Genomic DNA, 27225 nt, shown 5'->3' on the forward strand with positions numbered 1-27225 from the left:
ATGATGTTTTTCATTTCCTCGCTGGCCTAAACCCTCGGAAGGCTTATGGACCTGATGGGGTCCCTCCTATTCTTTTCCGAAACTGCGCCTCCGTGCTTGCACCTTGCCTAGTCAAACTCTTTCAGCTTTGTCTGTCAACATCTACCTTTCCTTTTTGCTGGAAGTTTGCCTACATTCAACCTGTTCTTAAAAAGGGTGACCGTTCTAATCCCTCAAACTACCGTCCTATTGCTTTAATTTCCTGCCTATCTAAAGTTTTTGAATCTATCCTTAACAGGAAGATTCTTAAACATCTATCACTTCACAACCTTCTATCTGATCCCCAGTATGGGTTCCGTCAAGGCCGCTCTACTGGTGATCTTCTGGCTTTCCTTACTGAGTCTTGGTCATTCTCTTTTAGAGATTTTTGCTGTTGCCTTGGACATATCAAAAGCTTTTGATAGACTCTGGCACAAAGCTTTGATTTCCAAACTACCCTCCTACGGCTTCTATCCTTCTTTCTGTAACTTCATCTCAAGTTTCCTTTCTGACCGTTCTATTGCTACTGTGGTAGACGGTCACTGTTCTTCTCCTAAATCTATTAACAGGGGTGTTCCTCAGGGTTCTGTCCTGTCACCCATTCTCTTCTTATTATTCATTAATGATCTTCTAAACCAATCTTCTTGTCCTATCCAGTCCTACGCTGATGATACCACCCTGCACTTTACCACGTCTTTTCATAGACGTCCAACCCTTCAGGAGGTAAACATTTCACGCAGGGAAGCCACAGAACGCCTGACTTCTGATCTTTCTAAAATCTCTGATTGGGGCAGAGCAAACTTGGTATTGTTCAATGCCTCAAAAACTCAATTCCTCCATCTATCAACTCGACACAACCTTCCAGACAACTATCCCCTCTTCTTCAATGACACTCAACTGTCCCCCTCTTCTACACTGAACATCCTCTGTCTGTCCTTTACTTATAATCTGAACTGGAAACTTCACATCTCATCTCTAGCTAAAACAGCTTCTATGAAGTTAGGTGTTCTGAGACGTCTCCGCCAGTTTGCTCAGACTCAGAGACTGTCTGTGTTGCTGAGACTCACCCACCCAGCTGCTAACTCTGTACAAGGGCCTTATCCGTCCATGTATGGAGTATGCTTCACATGTCTGGGTTCCACTCATACTGCTCTTCTAGACAGGGTGGAATCAAAAACTTTTCGTCTCATCAACTCCTCTCCTCTAACTGACTGTCTTCAGCCTCTCTCTCACCGCCGCAATGTTGCATCTCTAGTTATCTTCTACCGCTATTTTCATGCTAACTGCTCTTCTGATCTTGCTAACTGCATGCCTCCACTCCTCCCGCGGCCTCGCTGCACAAAACTTTCTTTCTTTCTTTTCTTTCTTTCTTTCTCTCACCCCTATTCTGTCCACCTCTCTAACGCAAGAGTTAACCAGTATTCTCAATCATTCATCCCTTTCTCTGGTAAACTCTGGAACTCCCTGCCTGCTTCTGTATTTTCACGTTCCTATGACTTGAATTCTTTCAAGAGGGAAGTTTCAAGACACTTATTCATCAATTTTTGACCACTGCTTTGGACCCTTTTATGGGACTGGCATTTCAGTGGGCATTTTTTTTTTATTGGATTTTTGTTGCCCTTGGCCAGTGTCCTTCATACATAAAAAAAAAAAAGGTCTGCACGTGGCAATCCCCGTGTGGATAATGCTTGTTCCCACCTTCCACTCCCATCCATATATATGACTAATCTTCTTATAAAGCTCTCTATGACTCGGCACTAACAGCCTGGTTACTGAGTTCATTCCATTCATCTACCGCTCTTTCAGAACCAATCTCTCTCTCTCTCTCTCTCTCTCTCTCTCTCTCTCTCTCTCTCTCTCTCTCTCTCTCTCTCTCTCTCTCAAGCGTAAATGCATTATCTTGGTTATTTTTTTAAACAGTTGCTTTTCTTCCTTATGTTTCTTAAAAATTTCGTAGTTATAGTACGCTTTCATGTTTTCAAAATGTTTCCTGATATTAAAGAAATTGTTGAGCCTGTTACACAAAATTGGAGGCATCGCATGATAGTTTAATTAGACTTTAAAAGAAGGTTATATATATGCTGGAAGAGAGAGAGAGAGAGAGAGAGAGAGAGAGAGAGAGAGAGAGAGAGAGAGAGAGAGAGAGAGAGAGAGAGAGAGACAACACTGCATGTCTGGAAACAAATGCAGAGCCGGTACGGCAGTGTGGCTCCGTGCAGAGGAGAGACGTAGGGGAGTGTGTGGGGGGGAGGAGGACGCTGGAGACGGACCACCACCCAGGGGGAAGAGGGCAACACCAAACGGAAGGTTCGTGGATGCACTGAAGCAAGGCACGCTGGTGGTGGGTGTGGCAGGTGACAGATGGCAGAAAGAACCTTATTATTAAACACATCAGCGTCGCACCCCACAACTTTCAGAAGGCTGTAGTTGAAGTTACACGGGTTTTGAAAAGTGTTTTTATGGTTCTAGTGACAGATTAACAAGATTCCTACATTGTTGAGAACCCGGCTGATCATCTCTGTGGCCTGAAAAAAAGTCGTCATGAGAGGGCAAGGCGTTTCAGAATACTGGCTTAAGGTGGAGTCGGTGATTCGCTGACCCTCTAACGCAGTGATTCCCAAACTTTTCAGCTTGTTACCCAATTTAATATGCCACAAAATACTGTCAATATTGTTATATGTAGTTAAATTAAAGTACCTGTTAAATATAAGAAGGGTGTAACAATGAGTAAAATACCAATTATACTGCATAAGGCAACACACATGACTGCCTGCTTGCGTCTACCTCGGCTGGTGCTCACAGAGAAACCGTGTTAATTTAACAGAGGCAGGCTGAGGTAATGAGTGGCACGTACTGGGCACATCGTGATCAGAGTTGTTGAGTGACTGTTCTGGAGCACACCTATCAAAACTCTCTTGGCTTTATTTATTTATTTTTTTTTCATGTAGGAGGGACACTGGCCAAGGGCAACAAAAGTCCAATAAAAAAAAATGCCCACTGAAATGCCAGTCCCATACTAATGCTTGCCACATACTAAGATACATATTTCTTCTTTAATAATGTATAGTAGTTTTTGATGCTTGTTGGTATCCGGTTTAACGTATTTACATATATAATAATTTTTATTTCAGATGCTGCATTTTTTTTTTATTTGCAGAATTCTTTACTGTTTTTTGCCACCCCTCCATTACCCCCCCCCGCAAAAAAATAAAAAAGTCATATTACCTAAGTTTGGAAACCTCTGCCCTAACGCCACCACCACCAGACTGTTGAAGGATCTTGGAGTATTCAGCGCAAGTGAGCGAGGGAAGCTTGTTGAGCACAGCCAGCATGCGTGAAAAAAAAGAAGCTGGACAGGAACACGGGTGACGAAACACTTCCACCACATTAAAGGAAGGAATCTTAGAGTACTCCACATAAGGGAACAGTGCTGATATTTTAAGGTGATTTTGAAATTCTGCATCAATTTACATGAAATTTTATGGCTTGTAGCTAAGGTCCCTACTTAACTGTGTAGAAACTTTGAAGACAATACATGAATAAAAAAAAATAAATGAAATAGGAAGAAAAAATAAATAAAATATGAAATCCCCCCAAAATCTGAGCTAAGTTTGACTGATTGAGGGACTAAAACTACTTAACATAATTAGCATTTAAAGTTATCAGTGATGAAACTTGTTATTTGTAAACGGAACTGAAGCTTTTACCCCCAAAATATCTTTTTTATGATTTGTGAAAAGTACAAATCCAACAAGTTTTACAACACTAGGAAAATTTGAATTTGGGTCTGATGAAAGAAAAAAAAAAATTGCGACAAAAACTTGCATCTGAGAAATGCGCTGACTTGTTGACAGTACTGCTTATAGGTCAGTATTTCCCTGCTGCACACTCCAGGTCCCTTCTGATCGCCTTGATTCTCGTTTTCCTTCTGTGTTGAGGGTCCGTGGCCGCGTCCTTTGCTTGAAGGTACTATTCCATTGACAAAGTGGACTTGGTGCCAAGACCCGACAAATTGCTTTCAATAAAGCCCACATTGTAGTTACACACTGGTGTCGCAGATGCCAAGTCTGTCATCATCTTTGAGGCACCTCTGTGTTGTGGCCTTATTCCTGAATAGAGATGTTCATTTCAGTTTTGTGTCATCCTCTGAAAACACTGCGTCATCAGTTCGTGTGATGTGAGTCGCTCATACACAGCTGCCACTTGTTGCAGCTGTGCTTCGAGTTGAAAACAGACTTTCATCTGTGTGTGGCGGTGTTTCCCCATGAGCTATACTCTTGTTATAGAAACACCACGAGTTTTTATCCTTGGCACATTTGTCGTGCTGTGGGTTTTCGTCTGTAGGTGTACAGTGAAAGAAAGTTGACAGGATTTCTTATCACATTTTTTTCTGCACTTGTGTGCACTTTTCTGTTCAGGCTCATCTCCCTGCTACTGCTGCTGCTGCTGCTGCTGCTGCTGCTACTGCTGCTGCTGCTGCTGCTGCTGCTACTGCTGCTGCTGTTGCTGCTGCTTTACTTTTATGTGAGCCACCTCGGGTCTTTTCCAACGCACGAAGGTCAGTGCTAAGTCTTTATGCGACGTGAATGACATACTCCACTTTCACTTTCACTTTCACTCTGCCGTAGGGTCCTGCACCTCCATTCATATCACAAACCGCAAAGTACGCAGCGCTGTCACCATCTGCCACGAAAGTTTTGTATATCCTCTTATGTTCCTAGTTCAGATGCCTCCATTCCTCCCAGAGGGGCCTTCATAATTGGTGCACAATCATCATGTTCACCTTGGAATCAAAACTTGCTCTCACTAATTTTCTTGTTCATCAAAGCCCTTTCCTTACTTACGCAACTATAACATATTTTAGAAGACACTTGATAATCTAAAATAAGTCCAGATTCTACATCAGCAGCAGCACCAGCACCAAATTTAGACCTGAAGCCACGAGCCAGTACCTCTTCCTACACATGATGCTCACGCGCACCACGTCTACTTCTTTCCAGAACACTTTTTGTGTGACTGATAGCATGCTTTGTGGTGTGCCTGGCATACAGCTACTTCCTCATAGCTGCATCAGATTCTAAGCTGAAGCAGTTTGTTTGGTGTAGCAGTTCAGGGAGAGCAGTTTGAGTTAGATGACCATAGTGTTGATATGTTTGGTCATGTATTAATAAGAGAAGAATGGGAGCCGATCAAAACAGCATGGAAAAAAATCAGTTTAGGAACGAAGAGCGAGGGGAAGACAGAGTGAGATGGAGGGGTGGAATCACGGTAGAACTGCAAGGAATGGGAGTCACAGAGGAAGATGCAAGGGACAGAGACAACTGGAGAAGACTCGTGCATTGCAAAAGAAGAAAAAGCAGCAGCAGCATAGTTTTGGGTAGTAAAACTAATTAGGGAGCTGTGATGTATTTTCCTCCTCCTCTCTTCTCCTCTCTTACCACATCAATTCCACACACACCACCTTCCCCACTGCCTCATCCCAGCCTTATCTAGCCTACATACTCCAAATATTTTCCTCACCCTCTCGCCTCCTCCCATCTAACCTGCCCCTTAACTCATAGCATCTGCAGCATCATGGGTTTAGGCTGCGGTGTAGTGGGATGTGTGTGTGTGTGTGTGTGTGTGTGTGTGTGTGTGTGTGTGTGTGTGTGTGTGTGTGTGTGTGTGTGTGTGTGTGTGTGTGTGTGTGTGTATGGTGTGTTGGTTTACATTAGTGGGTGGGTTGTGTGTGGTCTTGCTTCTTAGATAGAAATATATATGAAGTAAAATGAAATAGAAAAGAGAGAGAGAGAGAGAGAGAGAGAGAGAGAGAGAGAGAGAGAGAGAGAGAGAGAGAGAGAGAGAGAGAGAGAGAGAGAGAGAGAGAGAGAGAGAGAGAGAGAGTAGGGTAGTGCTAGCTTGTCCCAGTCCATCCCAGCCTAGTCTTCTCTCTCATTCAGCCTCTAAGAATACCTGTATACGTTCCTTCATACTGTTGAACGCTGTGTACTGTTACTCGTGTAGTATTTTTAAAGGGCTGCTTCATTTATTTACTACGTCAACACAGTACAGTTTTTGAAGCAGCAACAATGATTATGAAGCTGTGTGTGTGTGTGTGTGTGTGTGTGTGTGTGTGTGTGTGTGTGTGTGTGTGTGTGTGTGTGTGTGTGTGTGTGTGTGTGTGTGTGTGTGTGTGTGTGTAATGTTGAATTGTATAATATTTGTACCTGCCTACAGTCCTACACAGTATTCAGCGCGTTGTGATTAATTCCCTGTAGTACTTCTTGACTACGTGTTTATCTCGTGATGTAAATTTACACCAAACAGTATCAAGAATAGCAACACAGAGGATATCAAGCAGCAGCAGACCCAGTAGCCCTTACCAGACTGTTATAAGCTATAGGCTACCAATAGGAAGTGATATATTATTATTATTATTATTATTATTATTATTATTATTATTATTATTATTATTATTATTATTATTATTATTATTATCATTATGTAATAGGAACTGACCAAGACCACAATAATAAGAAAGGCTCACTGAAGCCGCCAGTCCCACAAGAGTAAAGTTGGAAAGAAAGTCCATAGGTACTTAGTGAAGTGGCTCCAAGCTTCCCTCTTGGAATCTTAGGGAGTCTTAATCGCAGGCAGAGAGCTCCACATGAAGGAATGGGAATGCTGGTTGGCTCTTGCATTAGGGAGAGAAAGTAGAAAGTCATGTGCAGCAGCGAGGAGAGGGGAGGCATGCAGTTAGGAAGACCAGGAGAACAGCCAGCGTGGAAAAAAAAAAAAGCGACATATAGCAAGAGATGCAACATTGCGGGGAAGAGAGAGAGAGGCTGAAGACAGTCAGTTACTTGGTACTTGAACTGTGACCAAAACTTTATATAGATACATACATACATAGGCTACAAGCAGTCCCAGTTTATTTCATGCAGTACTTTCTGATGCTTTATTTAATCTAGCCAATAACACTTGAACATAAGAACATAAGAAATAAGGGAAGCTGCAAGAAGCGACCAGGCTTACACGTGGCAGTCCCTGTATGAACACACCTACCTATTTCCATCTGCTATCCCCATCCATAAACTTGTCTAATCTTCTCTTAAAGCTCTCTAGTGTCCTAGCACTAACTACATGATTACTGAGTCCGTTCCACTCATCTACCACTCTATTTGAGAACCAATTTTTTCCTATCTCCTTCCTAAACCTAAATTTTTCAAGCTTGAACCCGTTATTTCTTGTTCTACCCTGGTTGCTGATCCTAAGAATTTTGCTTACATCTCCCTTGTTATAACCCTTATACCACTTAAAGACTTCTATCAGGTCCCCTCTTAACCTACGTCTCTCTAAAGAATGTAAATTTAACAGCTTCAACCTCGCCTCGTAAGGAATACTCCTCATCCCCTGTATCCTTTTTGGAAGATAGTAACTGCAATGAACCACTTTTACTTGACTTCTGATCGTAACTTTACCTACATACATACAAACAATTCCAGCGTGGTACAGTATATATCTTGCAGTACTCTGTGATGCTTCATTTAATGTTGGTGAAAGGATTTAGGGCCTGTTTCATTGTCGCTTCCTTTTGTTGTGATCGTTACCAGTCAGTGATGATGTCCACCACCAACAACGAATCTGATTTCACAGTTGTTTTTCGCGGCGTTGTCTGTTCAGATCCTTACCAGACATTGGAACCTTTGGTCACACTGACTTAGAATACAAGAGCCTCCCTCGTGTACGGGTGGAAACGGGATTTGTGCTGATGGGGAGAATGGGAATTAGTGATACATATTTATTCATATGTTATGTTATTGCCACACGTGGGCTATGTTATGTCACCAGAAAAGTTCAGTCCCCTTGTTTTTTTTTTTTTTTGTTATTATCATGAAATATTGTTCTGGCTGATTCATTATAAGGACGTCAGCTGTCGCAACGTCACGAGCCTTGTTGTTGTTGTTGTTGTTGTTGTTGTTGTTCTCTGAAAGCCACGTTGTTTGGACCTGCCCGCACCACCACCTGCTATGACACCTTGGCTTCCCCGCGCCCCTCCGTCCTGTTACTGCTTGGGAGGAACGTTTATTGTAGCTGGAAACGCTTGGAACCTAATGACTATGATGAACTACTTCTTACTTGACTTCTGACCAACACTGTACCTACAAATTCCAGCGCGACACAGTTTATTTCATGCTGGACTTGTACTTTCTCTGATGCTAGATTTAATGTAGCCAGACACACGTGGAGTATAGTAACCGCAATGAACCACTTACTCTAATAAGGCAAATTACACCACATCGCACTGGCAGAGAGCACCACTTGCACTGTGCTGCCGCTGGAGGATAAAGTATATAAACCAGCCTGCATTTCAATTTCTCCTTCCATTGCTATGAGTGTAATTACCTTGTGGCCAGCCTCGCAGCACGGCCAGGTTAACGGGTGGCGCGCCGAGACCCATGTTTGGAAATGCCGTGGGTTCTCAGAAGGTTGTTTTTCAAAGGCCATAAAGGTATAGGAATTGGTATAAGAATGGGCGCCGTCACGTGTTTTGAATGGATCTGACAAAAGCTTGGCAAGGATGGCAGCGTGTGGCAGGCGCTGAGACTCGTGTTTTAAGTGCTCTGGGTTCTTATAAAGTACTCTTTTTTTTTTTTTTTTTTTTAAGATTATTGAGGTGATGAATTTTCTCGTTGGTATAACAATAAAAGTGTGGCGGGAACTAAGTAAAACACGTGGTTTAAGTGCTCTGGGTTCTTATAAGGTACGTTTTTTTTAAAGACTACTGAGGTGATAAGTCTTGCTGCTATAAGAATAAAAGTGTGGCGGAGATGGTAGCGTGTGGCAGGGACTAAGACCCGTGTTTTAAGTGCTTTGTGCTCTTGCAAGGGGTATTTTTCAAAGGCTACAGAGGCGATAAATCTCTTCATTGGTCTGGGAATGATGCAACTGTGGCAAGGACGATAGCGTGTGGCAGGAGGTGAGACCCATATTGTAAATGATATACATAATAACTCTTCTCATTGGTTTGGGAATGACATGTGTATGGCTGGAACAGTAGTGTGTGTCGGGCGCCCAGACCCGTGTTTTGAAATGCTCTGGTTTCTCGTGTGTGTTTTGCAAGGGCCGCTAATGGTAAGCTGAGTTGTGACTGTTGTGGGCACGATGCAGGTGTGGAGGAAGGTGGACGTGTGGTTAGGTGGGAAGGGAGGAAAGGAGTATGGACGGATATGATACAGGAAAGAAAAAAATGAAACTTGTAACTTAGTAAAAGGAGAGAAAAGAATGTGAATGGATATTAGAAAAAGAAGAAAAAGAAAGTAGTAGTAGTAGTAGTAGTAGTAGTAGAGAGAGAGAGAGAGAGAGAGAGAGAGAGAGAGAGGGGGGGGGGGGGAACACACAAACACACACACACACACACACACACACACACAATGATTGTTAGTAACTCATAACTTTGAAGCAGAATTGTTAACAAACATTCAGTAAGAGCCATGAAGACACACTTAACGCCCCCCCTCCCCCCCTCCCATAGTTAACCTGCACTATAGCTCGTCAGTAATAAAGTCAAGATGAAGAACAGTTGAAAATACACTATAACTTTTCAGCCCCAGAGCTGAAAAAGAGATTTCATTGTTTTTCCAGATGCCTAAGCCAGATGTCATGACAGGATTTGATGAAGTAAAGGGTAGTACTTTTTCGCTATCAAGGTGTTTTGTATCTGAGAGAAGACCTCTGTGTAATTCTCGGAATGTAACTCTCCTCTTCTAACTGACTGTCTTCAGCCTCTCTCGCGTCGCCGCAACGTTGCATCTCTAGCTATCTTCTACTGCTATTTTAATGCTAACTGCTCTTCTGGTCTTGCTAACTGCATGTCTCCCCTCCTCTTGCGGCCTCGCTGCACAAGGCTTTCATCTTTCTCTCACCCCTATTCTGTCCATCTCTCTAATGTAAGAGTTAACCAGTATTCTCAATCATTGATCCCTTTTTCTGGTAAACTCTGGAACTCCCTGCCTGCTTCTCTATTTCCTCATTTAAACTCTTTAAAGAGGAAGGTTGCAATACAGTTATCCTCTAAATTTGGATATTCTTTTTACCTTGCTTTTGGGACTGGCACTTGAGAGGGCCTTTTTCACCCAATATTTTGTTGCCCTTGGTCAGTACCCCTCTTCTTACATCAAAAAAAGTTGGGCAGGATGCTGTACATTGGCCAAGCAGAGTCTCCTGAACCTTGTAATTCATTCCTGGGTCCCGATTATGGTTACTCATCCAGCAGAATTATATCTTACTTTGTTCTGACTGAGTAAGTGACTAAGCGAGTGATTTGATGAAGTTTGGAGCCTGTCTGTGGTACTCTGTAGGTTAGGTTGTGTTAGGTTAGGTTAGGGCACGTTAGGTTTGGCTGGGTCACTGGTTTCCAAACTGGGGGTATATTATGAATGTGATGGGGTTTGTGAGGTGCTTGAGTGCTGACCACCAACTGCACCTGCATGCCACCTGCATACTCTTACATGCAAACAATTCCATCACGATACATGACACATTTTGTATTACCGATACTTTTTTTTTTCGCTAACAAGGAGACATGTCACTTGGTATTCTGTTGAGTCTATCATGTTTAAGTAATGAGTGTAGGAGTGAGTATAGGTTCAGACAAATTAGATAATACGTTAATCTTTTTCTTTATTCCTTTTTGTGTGTAATCCGGTTTGTGTGTCTTTGCAAATCTTTTCTCCCTTCTTCATATCTCCAAAAATTTCGATGCATTATTTCAGCTTTTAGCAGGACATGCTGAAAGTTACTTGGGAATTTCAAGTGTAAACAAAGTCGTCAGGCTCAATAATCTGGATAGGACATGCAATACCGGGTTCGTTCAGACTTGATATAGTTCGATCTAAAAACAGAGATATGAAGAAATGGATTCTCAAGTCGTGGTAGATCAATGGAAAAGACTTAGTAATCAAGTTATTAGTGCCGAGTCAATAGGGAGCCTTAAAAAAAGAAAAAAAAAAGAAAAAAAAACACGTGGTGTTTAACCCTTTGAGTACCAAGACTTTCATTCCGAATATCATTACAAAACTGCATTGACTTTAAGATGTTTTTCTTGTAATGAAGGCGTTAAAAATGTCTTCTAGCTACTTATCATCTAGCATTATATCTACGGTTACTCCTTCCCTGATTAATGACAGGTGATTTTGTGAAGCTTTGAAAGTGTATCTGGTGCTGAAATGGTTAAGAACACAAGGGTCTGTCCAGCAGGGGAGGGCGGCTTGGCGAGTCTTTATGCATTGTTGTGTTTTACTCGTATACCTATTAATTAATACGTATTACTGTGCGACGAACGGAGGAGGTGAGATGTAGCTATTAACCGGCCGTGACAACCCACACCAGTTGACAATGCAGGGCAGAGCATGTGCAGAGGCGACCAAACAGCTGGGTGAGCAATTACTGAGAGCGTCATAATCTGAAGTGTTGGCAAAGCATCCAGGTGCGCAGTTCCCTCACACGATAAAGTGACGGAATGGTTGTATGCAGGGCAGGCTCATCACTGACACGAGAACGGAGAGAACAGCTAGAGTCTCAGTACGTATTATTTATGAAGAAAAAAAGCTACGAAGACTGTTCTCCCCGTCATCCCACAAGCACCAAGTATTCGTGTAACAGTGACGGCTGGCGGAGGCTGGCTGGGGATGGCGGGCTCTGGGACGAGTGCCGCGACCAGTGTTAATATTCAGGCTCTGGCCATAGTAGTAATTGGGTTTTGTGTGGTGCTGCTTTCGCCTGCCTGATCTGGACGGCGGTGCATTTTCCTCTTTGTTTGTATTTGCTGTTTACCATTACTTTTCGTTCCGTGTAGCACTATTGCCAGGCAGAGAGGAAGGAGCGTCGTTCTTTTTCTTCACTTCTTTACTTATTTATCCATGTTCGTGATGTAGACTAGATTTTTTTTTCTACTGCAGCTTTTCTCATGTTCATATAGCGTCGATGTTCCTCACTGGTGCATTGTAGAAAATGAATATTGTTACTATATCTTATTCCTGTAACATCTCTGCATTCGCTTCATTTGTTGGCACGGCGTGTTTCAACTACTGTGGTACTACATTTATATATATTATTCTACCTGATGTATTCAAGTAAACATTCCATGTAAGTATGGAAATAGAATTTTGCATTGTGGTTTTCTCATTCTCTCTCTCTCTCTCTCTCTCTCTCTCTCTCTCTCTCTCTCTCTCTCTCTCTCTCTCTCTCTCTCTCTCTCTCTCTCTCTCTCTCCAGTCCTTCTATCTCATCTTTGGTTTGCCCTATCTCCTTCCATCCGCTTCCATATCTACTACTACTACTACTACTACTACTACTACTACTACTACTACTACTACTACTCCTACTGCTGCTGCTGCTACTACTACTAGTGATGTAGATTAGATCAAGAACAAATATATCCGAGGCGCAATGCATGTACGTCGATTTGGGTACAAAACTATGGAGGCGAGGCTGAGGTGGTGTGAGCGTCAGTAGAGGCGAGGAGTGTGTGGGGAGGATGCTGGAGATGGATCTACCCGGCAGGAGGAAGAGAGGAAGAACAAAGAGAGAGAGGTTATGGCTGCGGTGAACGAAAACAAGCTTGTAATGGGTGTTACTGAGGAAAGCGCAGAAGACAGTGTGTGTTGGAGAAGGTTGATCCGCTGTGGCGACACCTGACGGAGGAGTTCACAGGTGATGTAGGTGGACGGGATCTTCAGTGTTAGGTAGTGAGCAGGTTAGTACAGGAAGTGACGGATTCAGGCTGGGTAAAGTTAGATTTAATTCATTCAGTAGTACAGAGGAAGTCTAATTTAACTGAAACCATCTCTTGTTAGTCAGAAAGGAATGAATGAAGATGTGATTGTAATAGACACTTATTCTTTGATTTGTGACGACCGCTTTTGACTGTTTGGGGACCGACACTTCTGTGGGGCCTTTTTTACCTATAATTTTGTTGATCTTGGCCTATATAGAATAAATAAATAAATAAATAAATAAATAAAATGATTGTTAGCTCCTTGAATATGGAAATGATCACCCTAACTTTCGAAAAAAAAATTCTCATGGTGTCCAGAAAGAAACGTGAGTTCGTGTTGAGAATGTTAAAAAGGAGGAGAGAGGAGAATGGCTCTCAGATAGTGGCGCATGACTGGAACAGACTCAGCGATCAGGGTGTTGGGGCTCAGTCTGCACGGGGCTTTAAGACAAGGTTGGATAAATGCATGGACTGGGATGATAAATGGATAGTATATGTGATTTATATATGTTTTATACCGGGACTGCCACGTGTGCACCTGATGGCTTCCTACAGCTTCCCTTTCTTGTCTGTCTGTTTGTCTGTCTAGCTGCCTACTCACCTATCTGCCTACCTGCCTACCTATCGAGATTGTTGGGGTCATTCTCCATATAATTTTGTGTTGATAATTTGTTTCTATATAATTTCATTACTACCCTCTGATTCCCGTTTTCTTGTATTTTGTTTTCTCCGACATAATTCAACCTTTCACGTATCGAGAGGGAACCACTAGAATAGCTCAAGATCACTTTTCTCTCGTCTTGTGAGCCGGGAAAAGTTATCTTCAATTTAATCTTTGCATTATCGTAAATATAAAAGTAATGTTAAGATAAAATGATAAATATAAATCTCTAATTTATACCTACTTCTACCGAAATCCTCAAAGAGAATCTCTGGAAATTAGCTCCACATTTTCTGGCAGCCTTGCGGTGGGCACAATGCACACACACACAGCACGGGGAGGGACAAGGTGCTGTGAGGTGTGGGAGCGGGCAAGGGTCTGGCGGGACAGGGAGCGGCCTTGTTATGGAGGATTACACATTGGCGTGGCGAGCCTTGCCTTGCCCTCAGTGTTGCTGTGGTCAGTGGTTAGGTTAGGTTAGGTTGGGTGAAGTTAGGTTAGGTTAGGTTAGGTTAGGTTGGTCACCTTCAGGAGGGAAATGTATCGCCTCTAAGTGTATACAGTTGTCTACACTCCTGACGAGCGTGTTTGTGCTTGTGCTTGTACTTGTTTATTGTTTTTGCTTTGGACTACAGCTTTTTTTTTGTGATGGTCCTTTGAATTGTTCTTATATTGGGTTTGTTATCATTATATTTTTGGATCTTGTTAGGATTAAATTTTGTACACTTGTGGTCAATAAGCTATCTATCTATCTATCTGTGTGTTGGGAATGTAAAGCTGAAATGTTTCGTCTTATCAACTAAGTGTACAGTTGTCTACACTCTGATGTGTGTGTTTGTGCTTGTGTTGGGAATGTTATGCTGAAATGTATCCCCTCTAAGTGTATACAGTTGTCTACGCTCCTGATGTGCGTGTTTGTGCTTGCGTTTGTGTTGGTAATGTAATGCTCTAAAGATCCTTAACCCTTTCACTAGTAGACAAATTTTCTTTAATGCCTATAACGTTTTAGACAGTCTTTTGTGCTAGGCTCTCGCGAATATCTTTGTAGCTTAAAAGACAATAATTCCTTCTATTTTTCATCTTTTTTTTTTTTTTTGCTATATCTCCATGCAACAGTTTTTACAATACTAGGAAGGTTAAAGAAGGACAACCACAGTAGAAAAAAAAGGTTAATTTACACGTAGCCATATATTAAGAAGGGATCTGATAGAGGTCCTTAAGTGATATAGTTGGATATAACGAAGGTGACGTAAGCAAAATCCTCATTGTCAATAATCAGGATAGGACAAGAAATAATGGGTTGAAGCTTAGTTACCTAACTTGGATTTGAAAAAGAGATAGAAAGATATTGGTTCTCAAATAGTGGCAGATAAATGGAATAGACTCAGTAATCTCGTTAACAGTGCTGAGTCAGGAGAGAACTTTCGAAGGAGAACAACAGGTGGAAATAAGTAGCCATGTTCTTTATACATATACAGTGACTGCCGTGTGTAGATCTGATGACTCCTTGCACCTTCTCTGATTTTCTCAAGTTCACGTGCAAATTGTCCTCTCTCTCTCTCTCTCTCTCTCTCTCTCTCTCTCTCTCTCTCTCTCTCTCTCTCTCTCTCTCTCTCTCTCTCTCTCTCTCTCTCTCTCTCTCTCTCTCTCTCTCTCTCTCTCTCTCTCTATCATCATCATCATCATCATCTATGCAGTCCTTCCATATCTTCTTTGGTTTGCATCGCCTTTTTCTTCCGTCCACTTCCGTATGTACCATTCTTCTACTGTTACTACCTGTATAAAACATGCATGAATGAGGTTAATTTGTAAACTTCTAACTGCTTAAACTAAACACATTTCACCAAGTCGCCGTGTTAAGCATCAAAGGAGGAGGCAGTAGACACCTGCCGAAACGATAATTACTCCCAGTGAGGTCTAAAGCACTGTTCAGGGGGTGCTGTGAACTTATCATTAAACCCAGCTGTGACCTCACTGAACGTTTCCCTTTGTGTCTCACAACACAAGGGGGCAGTCACAGCCTGCCCTCTAAAGACAACTCTCTTCCTCCACACAAAACTACAAGCATCTAATAACACACACACCCTTCACTCAAAAATTTTAAAATCATCATGGCGACTCCTACACCAGCCTCGGAGTCCCCATCTGGGGAGGGGACCATAAATGTCCCCAGGTCGGACTGCCTTTCTGTCGACGACCCTAAGTCTCTTGACACCCCTCAACTTTTTCTTCATTAACTTCTGTAACATTCGCGGTCTAAGATCTAATTTTCAATCTGTAGAACACCACCTCTCCTCTTCTAAACCTCATCTTCTTTTCCTCACTGAAACTCAGGTGTCTGAGGCAACTGACAGTAGCCCCTTTTCTGTTCCCTCCTACTTTCTCTATCCTCATTTTCGATCCAAAGCTGGATGCTGCGTTTATGTGCGCAATGACTTAACCTGCTCTCGTGCCCACACTCTTGAATCTTCCGAGTTTTCCACCATCTGGCTACGACTACAGAGTCACTCTCATACTAAATTTATCTGTGCTGTATACCTCTCACCTAACTCCTCCGACTATAAGAAATTCTTTGACTACTTAACTTCCAAGGTGGAGCACATTCTGACCCTCTTCCCTTTTGCAGAGATCTCCATTCTTGGAGACTTCAATGTTCACCACCAGCTTTGGCTTTCCTCTCCCTTCACTGACCATCCTGGTGAACTAGCCTACAACTTTGCTATCCTCCACGACCTAGAGCAATTGGTGCAACACCTTTCTTGTATTCCTGACCGTCTTGGAGATACGCCCAACATTCTTGACCCTTTCCTGACCTCTAATCATTCTGCTTATGCTGTCACCCTTTCTTCTCCGTTGGGCTCCTCCGATCACAATCTCATATCTTTATCTTGTCCTATCACTCCAATCCCTCCTCAGGATCTCCCTAAGCGAAGGTGCCTCTGGCGTTTTGCTTCTGCTAGTTGGGGAGACCTGAGGAGGTATTTTTCTGATTTTCCTTGGAATGACTACTGCTTCCGTGTCAGAGACCCGTCTTTGTGTGCTGAGCACATAACAGAGGTGATAGTGTCTGGCATGGAGGCATACATTCCTCGCTCTTTTTCTCGTCCTAAACCTTCTAAACCTTGGTTTAACACAGCTTGTTCTCATGCTATACATGATAGAGAGGTGGCCCACAAAAGGTACTTAAGCCTTCCATCACCAGAATCTCATGCACTTTATATTTCTGCCCGGAACCATGTCAAGTCTGTTCTCCAACTAGCCAAAAACTGCTTCATTAACAGAAAATGTCAATACCTTTCAAGATCTAACTCCCCTCGTGATTTCTGGCATCTAGCCAAAAATATCTCCAATAACTTTGCTTCTTCTTCTTTCCCTCCTCTATTTCAACCAGATGGCACCACTGCTATCACATCTATTTCTAAAGCTGAACTCTTTGCTCAAACATTTGGTGAAAACTCTACCTTGGACGATTCTGGGCTTGTTCCTCCCTCTCCTCCACCCTCTGACTACTTCATGCTACGTATTAAAATTCTTCGCAATGATGTTTTTCATGCCCTCGCTGGCCTAAACCCTCGGAAGGCTTATGGACCTGATGGTGTCCCTCCTATTGTTCTCCGAAACTGTGCCTCCGTGCTTGCACCTTGCCTAGTGAAACTCTTTCAGCTCTGTCTGTCAACATCTACCTTTCCTTCTTGCTGGAAGTTTGCCTACATTCAACCTGTTCCTAAAAAGGGTGACCGTTCTAATCCCTCAAACTACCGTCCTATTGCTTTAATTTCCTGCCTATCTAAAGTTTTTGAATCTATCCTCAACAGGAAGATTCTTAAACATCTATCACTTCACAACATTCTATCTGATCGCCAGTATGGGTTCCGTCAAGGCCGCTCTACTGGTGATCTTCTGGCTTTCCTTACTGAGTCTTGGTCATCCTCTTTTAGAGATTTTGGTGAAACTTTTGCTGTTGCCTTGGACATATCAAAAGCTTTTGATAGAGTCTGGCACAAAGCTTTGATTTCCAAACTACCCTCCTACGGTTTCTATCCTTTTCCCTGTAACTTCATCTCAAGTTTCCTTTCTGACAGTTCTATTGCTGCTGTGGTAGACGGTCACTGTTCTTCTCCTAAATCTACTAACAGTGGTGTTCCTCAGGGTTTTGTCCTGTCACCTACTCTCTTCTTATTATTCATTAATGATCTTCTAAACCAAACTTCTTGTCCTATCCACTCCTACGCTGATGATACCACCCTGCACTTTTCCACGTCTTTTCATAGACGTCCAACCCTTCAGGAGGTAAACATATCACGCAGGGAAGCCACAGAACGCCTGACTTCTGATCTTTCTAAAATTTCTGATTGGGGCAGAGCAAACTTGGTATTGTTCAATGCCCCAAAAACTCAATTTCTCCATCTATCAACTCGAAACAACCTTCCAGACAACTATCCTCTCTTCTTCAGTGACACTCAACTGTCCCCCTCTTCTACATTGAGCATCCTCGGTCTGTCCTTTACTTATAATCTGAACTGGAAACTTCACATCTCATCTTTAGCTAAAACAGCTTCTATGAAGTTAGGTGTTCTGAGACGTCTCCGCCAGTTTTTCTCACCCACCCAGCTGCTAACTCTGTACAAGGGCCTTATCCGTCCATGTATGGAGTATGCTCTCATGCCTGGGGGGGTTCCACTCATACTGCTCTTCTAGACAGGGTGGAATCAAAAGCTTTTCGTCTCATCAACTCCTCTCCTCTAACTGACTGTCTTCAGCCTCTCTCTCACCGCCGCAATGTTGCATATCTAGCTGTCTTCTACCGCTATTTTCATGCTAACTGCTCTTCTGATCTTGCTAACTGCATGCCTCCCCTCCTTCCGCTTCCTCGCTGCACAAGACTTTCTTCTTTCTCTCACCCCTATTCTGTCCACCTCTCTAACGCAAGAGTTAACCAGTATTCTCAATCATTCATCCCTTTCTCTGGTAAACTCTGGAACTCCCTGCCTGCTTCTGTATTTCCACCTTCCTATGACTTGAATTCCTTCAAGAGGGAGGTTTCACGACACTTATTGATCAATTTTTTGACCACTGCTTTGAACCTTTTATGGGACTGGCATTTCAGTGGGCATTTTTTTTTTATTAGATTTTTGTTGCCCTTGGCCAGTGTCCTTCCTACATAGAAAAAAAAAAAAAATCATGAACTGGTGAGACATGCCATGAGGGACGCGGGGCTGTGCTGTCACTGGTCCCCGCGGCGCCTCAAGAGGGAGGGAAGGAGGGACAGCGGTGGTCTGCCTTTCTGGAGTATCTGTCCTTAAATTTTGGATAACTCTTTTGACTACACTCTTTGGGGACTGACACATTCACTGGGCTTTTTTTTTTTTTTTGTAAGGTCCTTTGTTGGCCTAGACTAGTTTCCTCTTATACATGAAAGATTAATAAGTTCAAGTAAATAAGTAACTGTTAATTTCTGAACTGCATTGGGTTTTCTTCAAGGTTACAGAACGGTGTGGTTCAAATGACTGTTGTTGTTGTTGTTGTTGTTGTTGTTGTTTTCTTTCATCATCATCATCATCGTCTTCTTGTTCTTGTTCTTCTTATTATCATTTTCGGTGACCCCACTGACAACAACAGGATGGAATATTTGATGCCTTGACGTGCCCGTAGTTACATTTCTCGCGTGGTATAATCATCAGCGGTTTCTCACATGAATTACCTTTGACTGTTGTGGCTTTCTTTCTTGAGTCTGATAAAGTCATCTATGGAGAGCACAGAGCACACCTCCCTCAGACACCACTGGCAGGCAGCGAAAGGAGTGATGGAGTGCTTCAAATCTCGCGGTACCTGCTGCTTTATTTCCGCACAGCATAAGGCAAATGGAGTGAGTCAGGACGCAGGTGTCATTGTGTCGTGAAGAATGGTTAGCAAGGGTCTGTCATCACCACTCAAGAGGGTCAGAGAGTTCTAGGAAAAGCAGCCTCTGGAAAACCTTGACGATTGCGAACTGTTTCAGAATTGAGCCTTCACTGCTGGACAATTGTTTTTTCAGGGTTATTTTTGCGTTAGTCTCTTAAATAGTTCTGTAGTATAAAACAAAATAATAATTCCCCTTTCTGTCTCCATGCAAATTATCTTTTTACAGTACTCTCAATGCTAACAGAAAGGTGGCCATGGTAGTGAAGGTATCATTGTGTTCGTTAACAAGTAATGAGTTTGTGTAACTTCTTATCAAATCAGTTTACGTGTCTGTCCCCCCTCTCTCTCTCTCTCTCTCTCTCTCTCTCTCTCTCTCTCTCTCTCTCTCTCTCTCTCTCTCTGTTTACTGTAGAGTGTGAATTGTGTGACAATATTACGTACAGCTACACTAAGGGAAGGTGATGGTTGAAGGGTACAGAAAGTCAGTGAGTCAGAATGCACCATCACTTGTTGGTCACTGCATGCAACATGACCTAGGCTATTCAGGTATGCGCTCTCTTTCAAGTTGAGGTGGAGCGGCCTTTTCTGAAGCCACATTACTTTGGCGACAGCAGGTGGTGCTGCTTGAGGTGTTCGGTGAGCTTCTCGCTTATGATCCTCTCCAAGATGTTACTGAGTACGGAGAGGAGCGAGATTGACTGGTAACAAGGCCGGTAGTTACCTGGCTCAGACCTCGACTTCTCTTTATGCACGGGTGTGAGTCGCGCCTCCTTCCTTAGTGACGGCCAGACCCCTCGCTGCAAACAGCAGGGAAACATTTGTGCGAGAGGGCCAGCGAGCTCAACAGCACACTTTTTGAGATGTGGGGTCACGCTGTCAAGACCAGGGGCCTTCCTGGTGTTGACATCCCTCAGGTGTCTTCTGATGGCGTCCTCAGAGATGGCAACGCCCTCCAGTCTCGAGACAGTAAGGCGGGGGAGGGCGGGCAGTTGCCTGTCTGGCTCTGGAGTTGTCATTTTTTTCAGCGAACTGGCGGGCGAGGAGGTCTGCTTTTTTTGACTGGAGACGGCCATATACCCGTCAGGCTTCCTCAGGGCGGGGATACGTTCATGAGAGGAGACACCTTGCCTCTCCTTTACTAATCCCCACCACTGTTTGGCATCAACCTGGTTGGAGGCCAGCTTCCGCCTCATATTCGCCTCGCACCTTGCCTTGGCCCACTTCACTGTCTTTATCATGATCTTGCACGTTCTTCTGTGTAGGGCTTTGTTACACTGTGCCTCCTGCACCGCGTCCAGGCTTTGTACTTTTGCTCAGCAACAGTCTTGCACCTGTACCCGAACCAGGAATGGTCCTTTGCGCTGGTTGAGTACGTCCTGTGTGGCACGTGTTGCTGCTGCAGTGTGCAGAGGACAGTAGTGAGGGCGGTGGTGTCATGGTGCGGGTCCCCGGTGAATATTGTGTCCCAATCTGTCAGGGCCAGGGCCTGCCGCACTGCCACCCAGTCGGCGCGGTGCCACAGCCAGGTGGCTTGCTGGTGATCCTCGTCACGCGCCGGGGCAACGCTGACGGTCGTGAGCACGGCATGATGGTCAGAGCTGCCCACACAGTCGAGAGGGAGGCACTGAACACATTCTTGAGGCAGGTCCGTCACCACTGGGTCCAGGGAGCCTCCACGCTGGTGTGTGGGAAAGTCCACATGATTGTGGAGTCCCTGCACTGCTGTGAGCTCTCTCTCTCTCTCTCTCTCTCTCTCTCTCTCTCTCTCTCTCTCTCTCTCTCTCTCTCTCTCTCCCTCTCTCTGACCGACAGAAGAAAAAAAAAGCATATAATATTGTAGTTTGGTTTTGTTGCAGTACTATATACAAATACAAATAAAAATTTATGGTACGATCGTCTTTAGTAATGACTTTGTAGGAGTTTCAACATTTCCTTGTCACTGTATGAAGGAGGAAATCCGGACAGGGGAACTGCTTGAAGGGGGAAAAGACGAAAAGAAGTTTGTGAACAAGTGCTTTACAGGATCTGTTTCATCGCTATTTGTGGCTAATCATTCACCTAAGTCTTCACCAGCGCACGTATATGTTTATCAACACTCCTTTGGCTGTTCTGAGCATCCGCAGTTCGCAGGACAGCTAGGAACACAACATGCTGAACACGTCAACAAGGAGCGGACAGCTTAGTCACAGTCACCAACAAGGGCACAGCTAATTGGCTAACAACAAAACACCTGGAACAAATGCATACTTTGTACCAATTAAGCTTCCCTGTTCAGTACTCACCGAGCTGCTCAGCGCCTCGTCACTTACACCCACTGCTAGCTTTCTAACTCTTGTGTGGGCTTCAGTGTACGTCACTGTCCAGCGGCACAAATACGCAGACACCTCTCCCAGCCCTTAAAACTGACTGGCAACTACAAGCCACCTACCCGTTCTCTGTCATTTATGTATTCTCTCTCTCTCTCTCTCTCTCTCTCTCTGACCAGTGATGACTGATATATTTTATTTATTTATTTTTTTTTTTGCTGAATATGAATTTTTTTTTTCGTAATGAAAATATTACATAGAAACTGTAAATAAAGACATATTAGTGAGCCACACGAATGGTTTTACGGATTAGGCTATACAACATTTGCTATAAGTTATCAATACATTGTCAACACATATTTTTTTGTATTATGGTTTTTGTGTATTTATTTTTTACCTTTTCTTTTCCTAGTATTATTTTGACTTTGCCTTCATATTGTATTGACAAGCCAAGAAAACGTTCAAAATGTTAACATGATCCACCGCTAGTCATATCGTTTCCTTTTTTCGTTCTTGTTCTTATGCCCCGTAAAGCTATATTCTTCTTATTATTTTGTTAAAAAAAGGAAAAGAAAAAACACAATTTCATGATATATAATTGTTAAAAGACGAATGATTATGAATAACATTTGCTATTATCATACACCGAAGGCGGGACGTGGCGGGTGTGCGTAGCAGGCCATTCATCAACTGCTCTCGCCTGCCTCTGTGTCTAAAGAAGCAAAGGTCCGTGTCCTGAAACGCTTTGCTCTCTCACCACGACTATTTTCAAAGGCTACAGAGATGATTAGCCAGATTATGAAGAGTGTTTCTCCTGTTAGTGACGTAGAAATGATGTATGCCATTACAACCACAGAAAAAAACTATTAAGGCCAACACACACGATCAATTTTTTCGTCAATTAATTGATATCAATTTAATGACGTCAATGAATTGATGGAAAAATTGACCGTGTGTGTGGGATATTGATATCAATTTAATTGAAACAATTTCATTGAATCAATTCATTGAGAGATCAAAACTCCTTTGATATTTATTGATGGGTCTTCAATAAAATAAATCGCAATGTGATACTGAGACGCATTTGGAGAAATGGCTTCTTGCATGGTAGTATTTTGTTTGACTATCATTGGCATCACTAAATTTAGAAGTTCGTCGTAAGATTCGGTGTCCATTCTGAGGAAATTCCTGTAATCCTCTGGCTCGTCGTCCCTTCATTCCCTCAGCAATCGTGTATGTCCTAGTTCCCTTCCACAGAGATACCATTTCTTCGCCCACTTACTCCTCTTCTTTCGCTTTGGAGTGTCCAGAGAACATAAGAACATAAGAACATAAGAAATAAGGGAAGCTGCAAGAAGCGACCAGGCTTACACGTGGCAGTCCCTGTATGAAACACAACTACCTATTTCCATCTGCTATCCCCATCCATAAACTTGTCTAATCTTCTCTTAAAGCTCTCTAGTGTCCTAGCACTAACTACATGATTACTGAGTCCGTTCCACTCATCTACCACTCTATTTGAGAACCAATTTTTTCCTATCTCCTTCCTAAACCTAAATTTTTCAAGCTTGAACCCGTTATTTCTTGTTCTACCCTGGTTGCTGATCCTAAGAATTTTGCTTACATCTCCCTTGTTATAACCCTTATACCACTTAAAGACTTCTATCAGGTCCCCTCTTAACCTACGTCTCTCTAGAGAATGTAAATTTAACCGCTTCAACCTCGCTTCGTAAGGAATACTCCTCATCCCCTGTATCCTTTTAGTCATTCTCCTCTGTACTGATTCTAATAGACCTATATCTTTCCTGTAATGTGGGGACCAGAATTGCACAGCGTAGTCTAGATGAGGTCTGACCAGCGCCAAGTATAACTTTAATATTACTTCCGGCCTTCTACTTTTAACACTCCTAAAAATGAATCCTAGTACCCTATTTGCCTTGTTTCTGGCTTCTATGCATTGTTTCCCTAGACGGAGTTCAGAGCTAACTATAACTCCTAAATCTTTCTCGTACCCTGTACCTACCAGAGTTTGGGTGTTTAATGTGTACCTATTGTGTGGGTTTCCTCTACCTACGCTAAGCACTTTGCATTTATTGATATTAAATTGCATTTGCCATCTATCCGTCCATTCATTCATTCTATCTAAGTCTGTCTGCAAGGCGATGGCATCCGCTTCTGACCTAATTAATCTACCTATCTTTGTGTCATCCGCAAATTTACTAACATCGCTACTAATTCCACTATCCAAGTCATTGATATATATTAGAAATAATAATGGCCCAATTCCTACAGCCACAGATGCTTTCATCTCGAAATTATGAATCAAACTGAAAACTGAAGTAAAATCATTGACCGTGTGTGGCCACAGTGATTTCCTCAATTTTATTGACGTCAATAAATTTATATCAATTAATTGACGAAAAAATTGATCGTGTGTGGGGGCCTTTAGAATCCCGTGCAACGAAACTAACTAGAGCCTTTTGAAAGTAGTGGAGGTGCGGTGTGGAAGTCTCGAGAGAGGCAAATGAGACCTCAGTGTGCTGGGAACTGACCCAACTTAGTGTTGTTATTTTACACTGTTATGCTATGCTGTGCTATACTGTGCTATGCTATGCTATGCTGTGTTTGACCTTTATGTGTCAAAAACCATAAACATACAGTATATCATGACTGCATTGTATTCTTAAGTCTGTAATCTCAGTAACGTGTCTTGCTGTGTCTTCACCCCGATGTATATTCTCCACCGGGAAATATAATGTAAATATTCAGATTACATCATGATATTGTTGTGACTTGATAATGTTACAAGCCACAGCAATGCGTCTTGCTGTGTTTTCTTGCGTCTCAAAGTCTATAAGTCTCGGGAATACATCTTGTCGTGACTCCACTCACGTGTAAATCTCTGAAAATAAATATATTCAAACATTCAGATTACATGACGACTGTTGTCTTCATCAAGTCTGCACTGTGTTACGTGTGAAGGACGACCTGAAGGAGCCTCGGGTCACTGACTGCTGCTGCTGCATAGTCCCCAGGCATGAACAGAGGACAGGGCTGGGCGGGACGAGGCAGGGATGGGTGGGAGAGGAGAGATGGAATTGAGGGGGGACTGGGAGCGTGGTTGGGTAGGAAAAGAAAAATGAGACTGGGGTGAGGTGAAGGGTGGTGGAGTGGTGGATAAGAGACGAAATTGAGGCGTGGGGGGGATATGCGAGCCGAGGGGAGGTGGTGAAGAAGGGAGGGATGTCATGGTTTGGATAAGAGACGAAACTGGTGAGGGTCGGGGAAAGGCGAAGTGAGGGGAAGAGAGGTGGTGAAGAGGGGAGCAGTGTCGTGGGCAAGGCGAGGTGACCAGGTTGTACTCACTAATCAAGGAGAGCAGAGGTCCTCACTCTCATGATAATTACACCAGCAAAGGTGAACATTTCGTGACAGCTGTGGATAATCACCTGTTAGCATGCTTGGGCATCTAATACTTGTAATACGACTGTCGTGTTTGGCAACTAGTGAAGTATTTGTCTCGTGTTTTGTACACGACACTTCGCATGCTTTACCGAAGAGAATTAACAAGGAAAATTCGCTTGTGTGTAAATTTTGTGAAAATTGTATGCTATATCATAAACTTAATTGAATAAAAAAATTAAGAAAAAAAATTAAGGAGTAAATTTTTTTGTGTAGGTAATTTTTTTTTTTTTTTTTTTTTTTGTGTTTAGAAATTTTTTGCACCATATGACTTTAGTGTTGAAGCAAATTAAATAAACGAATTAATGCAGAACATTACAGAAAACATGAAGGCTATGCTATGAGGAGAAAGCACAAGAAGAACAGGCCATAAGTCAGCAGGCAGTCTTTGATTCCTGCCCTGCCAAAACAATTGCAACATGTGACCGCTGTGTTGCAGCAAATTTAGTTAACCAATTACTGCAAAATATTTCATAAAACCTGAAGGACAAGAGGAGGAAACAAAAGGTAGGTCAGATGATAGCAGACACTGTTTGACTCCTGCCTCGCCTGCCTTACCTGAATCTTATCTGCTCGTATCTCACCTCAGCTTCCCTTCCCTTCCTCCCCTTCCCTCCCCTCACCTCACCTCTCCTCTCGTGGACTCAATCAGTTACACGTCAAAGCTCCCTTTATGGTGTTCCCCGTGATGGGCGGTTCTTAAGTTCAGTTTCGCGTAGTAACTTGATTGAGGAAAAGTATGATATGAGGCCCGATTTTTTTCTGAGGTGAATTGGTCATAAGAGCCTGATATCACCTCCCCGCCTGAACTTATTGCCTCAGGTCCCTCTCAGTTTCTCGCCGCTGCTGTACCTGCCGTCCTTCACCAGCTGAGCGCCTTGATAGCTCCGCACGCCAACACACCGACCCTGCGCCAAAAAAAAAGTCTCGTTTCGCTGTTTGTAATGTCCGAGCGCTGAGGTGTCGGTGTTTCATTCCAGGGTCTTTGTGTGTGTGTGTGTGTGTGATACGAGATGGTGGTAAGTATTCGTGTCTTGCTTTTACCTTTTCCCTGCCATGCTTGGTTGTGGTGGTGATGGTGGTGGTGCAGTGACGTGGTGCAAGGTGACGTATCCATACCATCACTATCTCTCTCTCTCTCTCTCTCTCTCTCTCTCTCTCTCTCTCTCTCTCTGCTATATCTTTCCCTGTTTTTGTGTTGTGGGACCATGTTATCGCCCGTCCTTCTCTGCTTCTTGCTAATTCTTTTACTTCCTCTCCTCTGCTTCCTGCTGATTCATCCCTACAGTACGTGTTGTGTGACCATAGCATCGGTTTTCCCCCTTATAGTCCTACTAATTCTTCCGGTTCCTTTTCACTGCTTTCTGCTAATTTTTCTCCTGCTTCTGTGTGTTTTGCCACCACCACCACCATCACCAAAAACTCCCCGACCCCTCATTACCACCACAACCATCATACACTACCCGATCTCTCACCACCACCACTACCACCACCACCACTTAGCAGGCCGCCATTCCCGCCAGCAGCAGGCCGCACACGAGCTTCTCTCACGCAGGTAGTTCACGCCCGCCACGCCAGGCTGGAAGGATATGAGGCGCTGCAGATCAAACACACACACACACACACACACACACACACACATACACACACACACACACACACACACACACACACACACACACACACATCAATATTGCGATCAAACTAAAACATTAAATACATGAGGTCCTTGCTTCTTTACTGCTTTACTTCATTACTTCTATGCAATACATCTCAGATCCAGCTTTAAAAATATTTCCTAACTAAAACCTTCACCATACAAACAAATCAAGTACAATTAAATTCCTGTTTCACAAGTATTATTTACCGAGGCAAAATCGTTGCTACCATCCCTACATCAAGCTTTATAAAATGTAGCACACACACACACACACACACACACACACCGCCACTCCCATTCCGTCATTTCATCCCGGACAGTATTCATTGTATCCTGAAGGCGACTGAGTCATTAGTGGCAGTTCCGGCAGCGTACGGGAAGCCCCTCGCCACACACAGAATTATTTTTTATATTGCATTTTTAATCAGACTTTGAACAGCAGCAGCTTTTTAACTATTCA

General features: G+C 43.2%; 1 protein-coding gene across 1 annotated transcript; it reads right to left on the reverse strand.

Moving 5' to 3' along the window:
• Nucleotides 1–19933: 19933 nt before the first annotated feature.
• Nucleotides 19934–20575, reverse strand: LOC135089419 (uncharacterized). Its single transcript, XM_063984961.1, has one exon. It carries the CDS (start codon nt 20573–20575, stop codon nt 19934–19936), a length of 642 nt encoding a protein of 213 aa, XP_063841031.1.
• Nucleotides 20576–27225: the final 6650 nt, after the last annotated feature.

This window comes from Scylla paramamosain, chromosome 33 (assembly GCF_035594125.1).
Source record: "Scylla paramamosain isolate STU-SP2022 chromosome 33, ASM3559412v1, whole genome shotgun sequence".
In the NCBI taxonomy this organism is placed as follows: domain Eukaryota; kingdom Metazoa; phylum Arthropoda; class Malacostraca; order Decapoda; family Portunidae; genus Scylla; species Scylla paramamosain.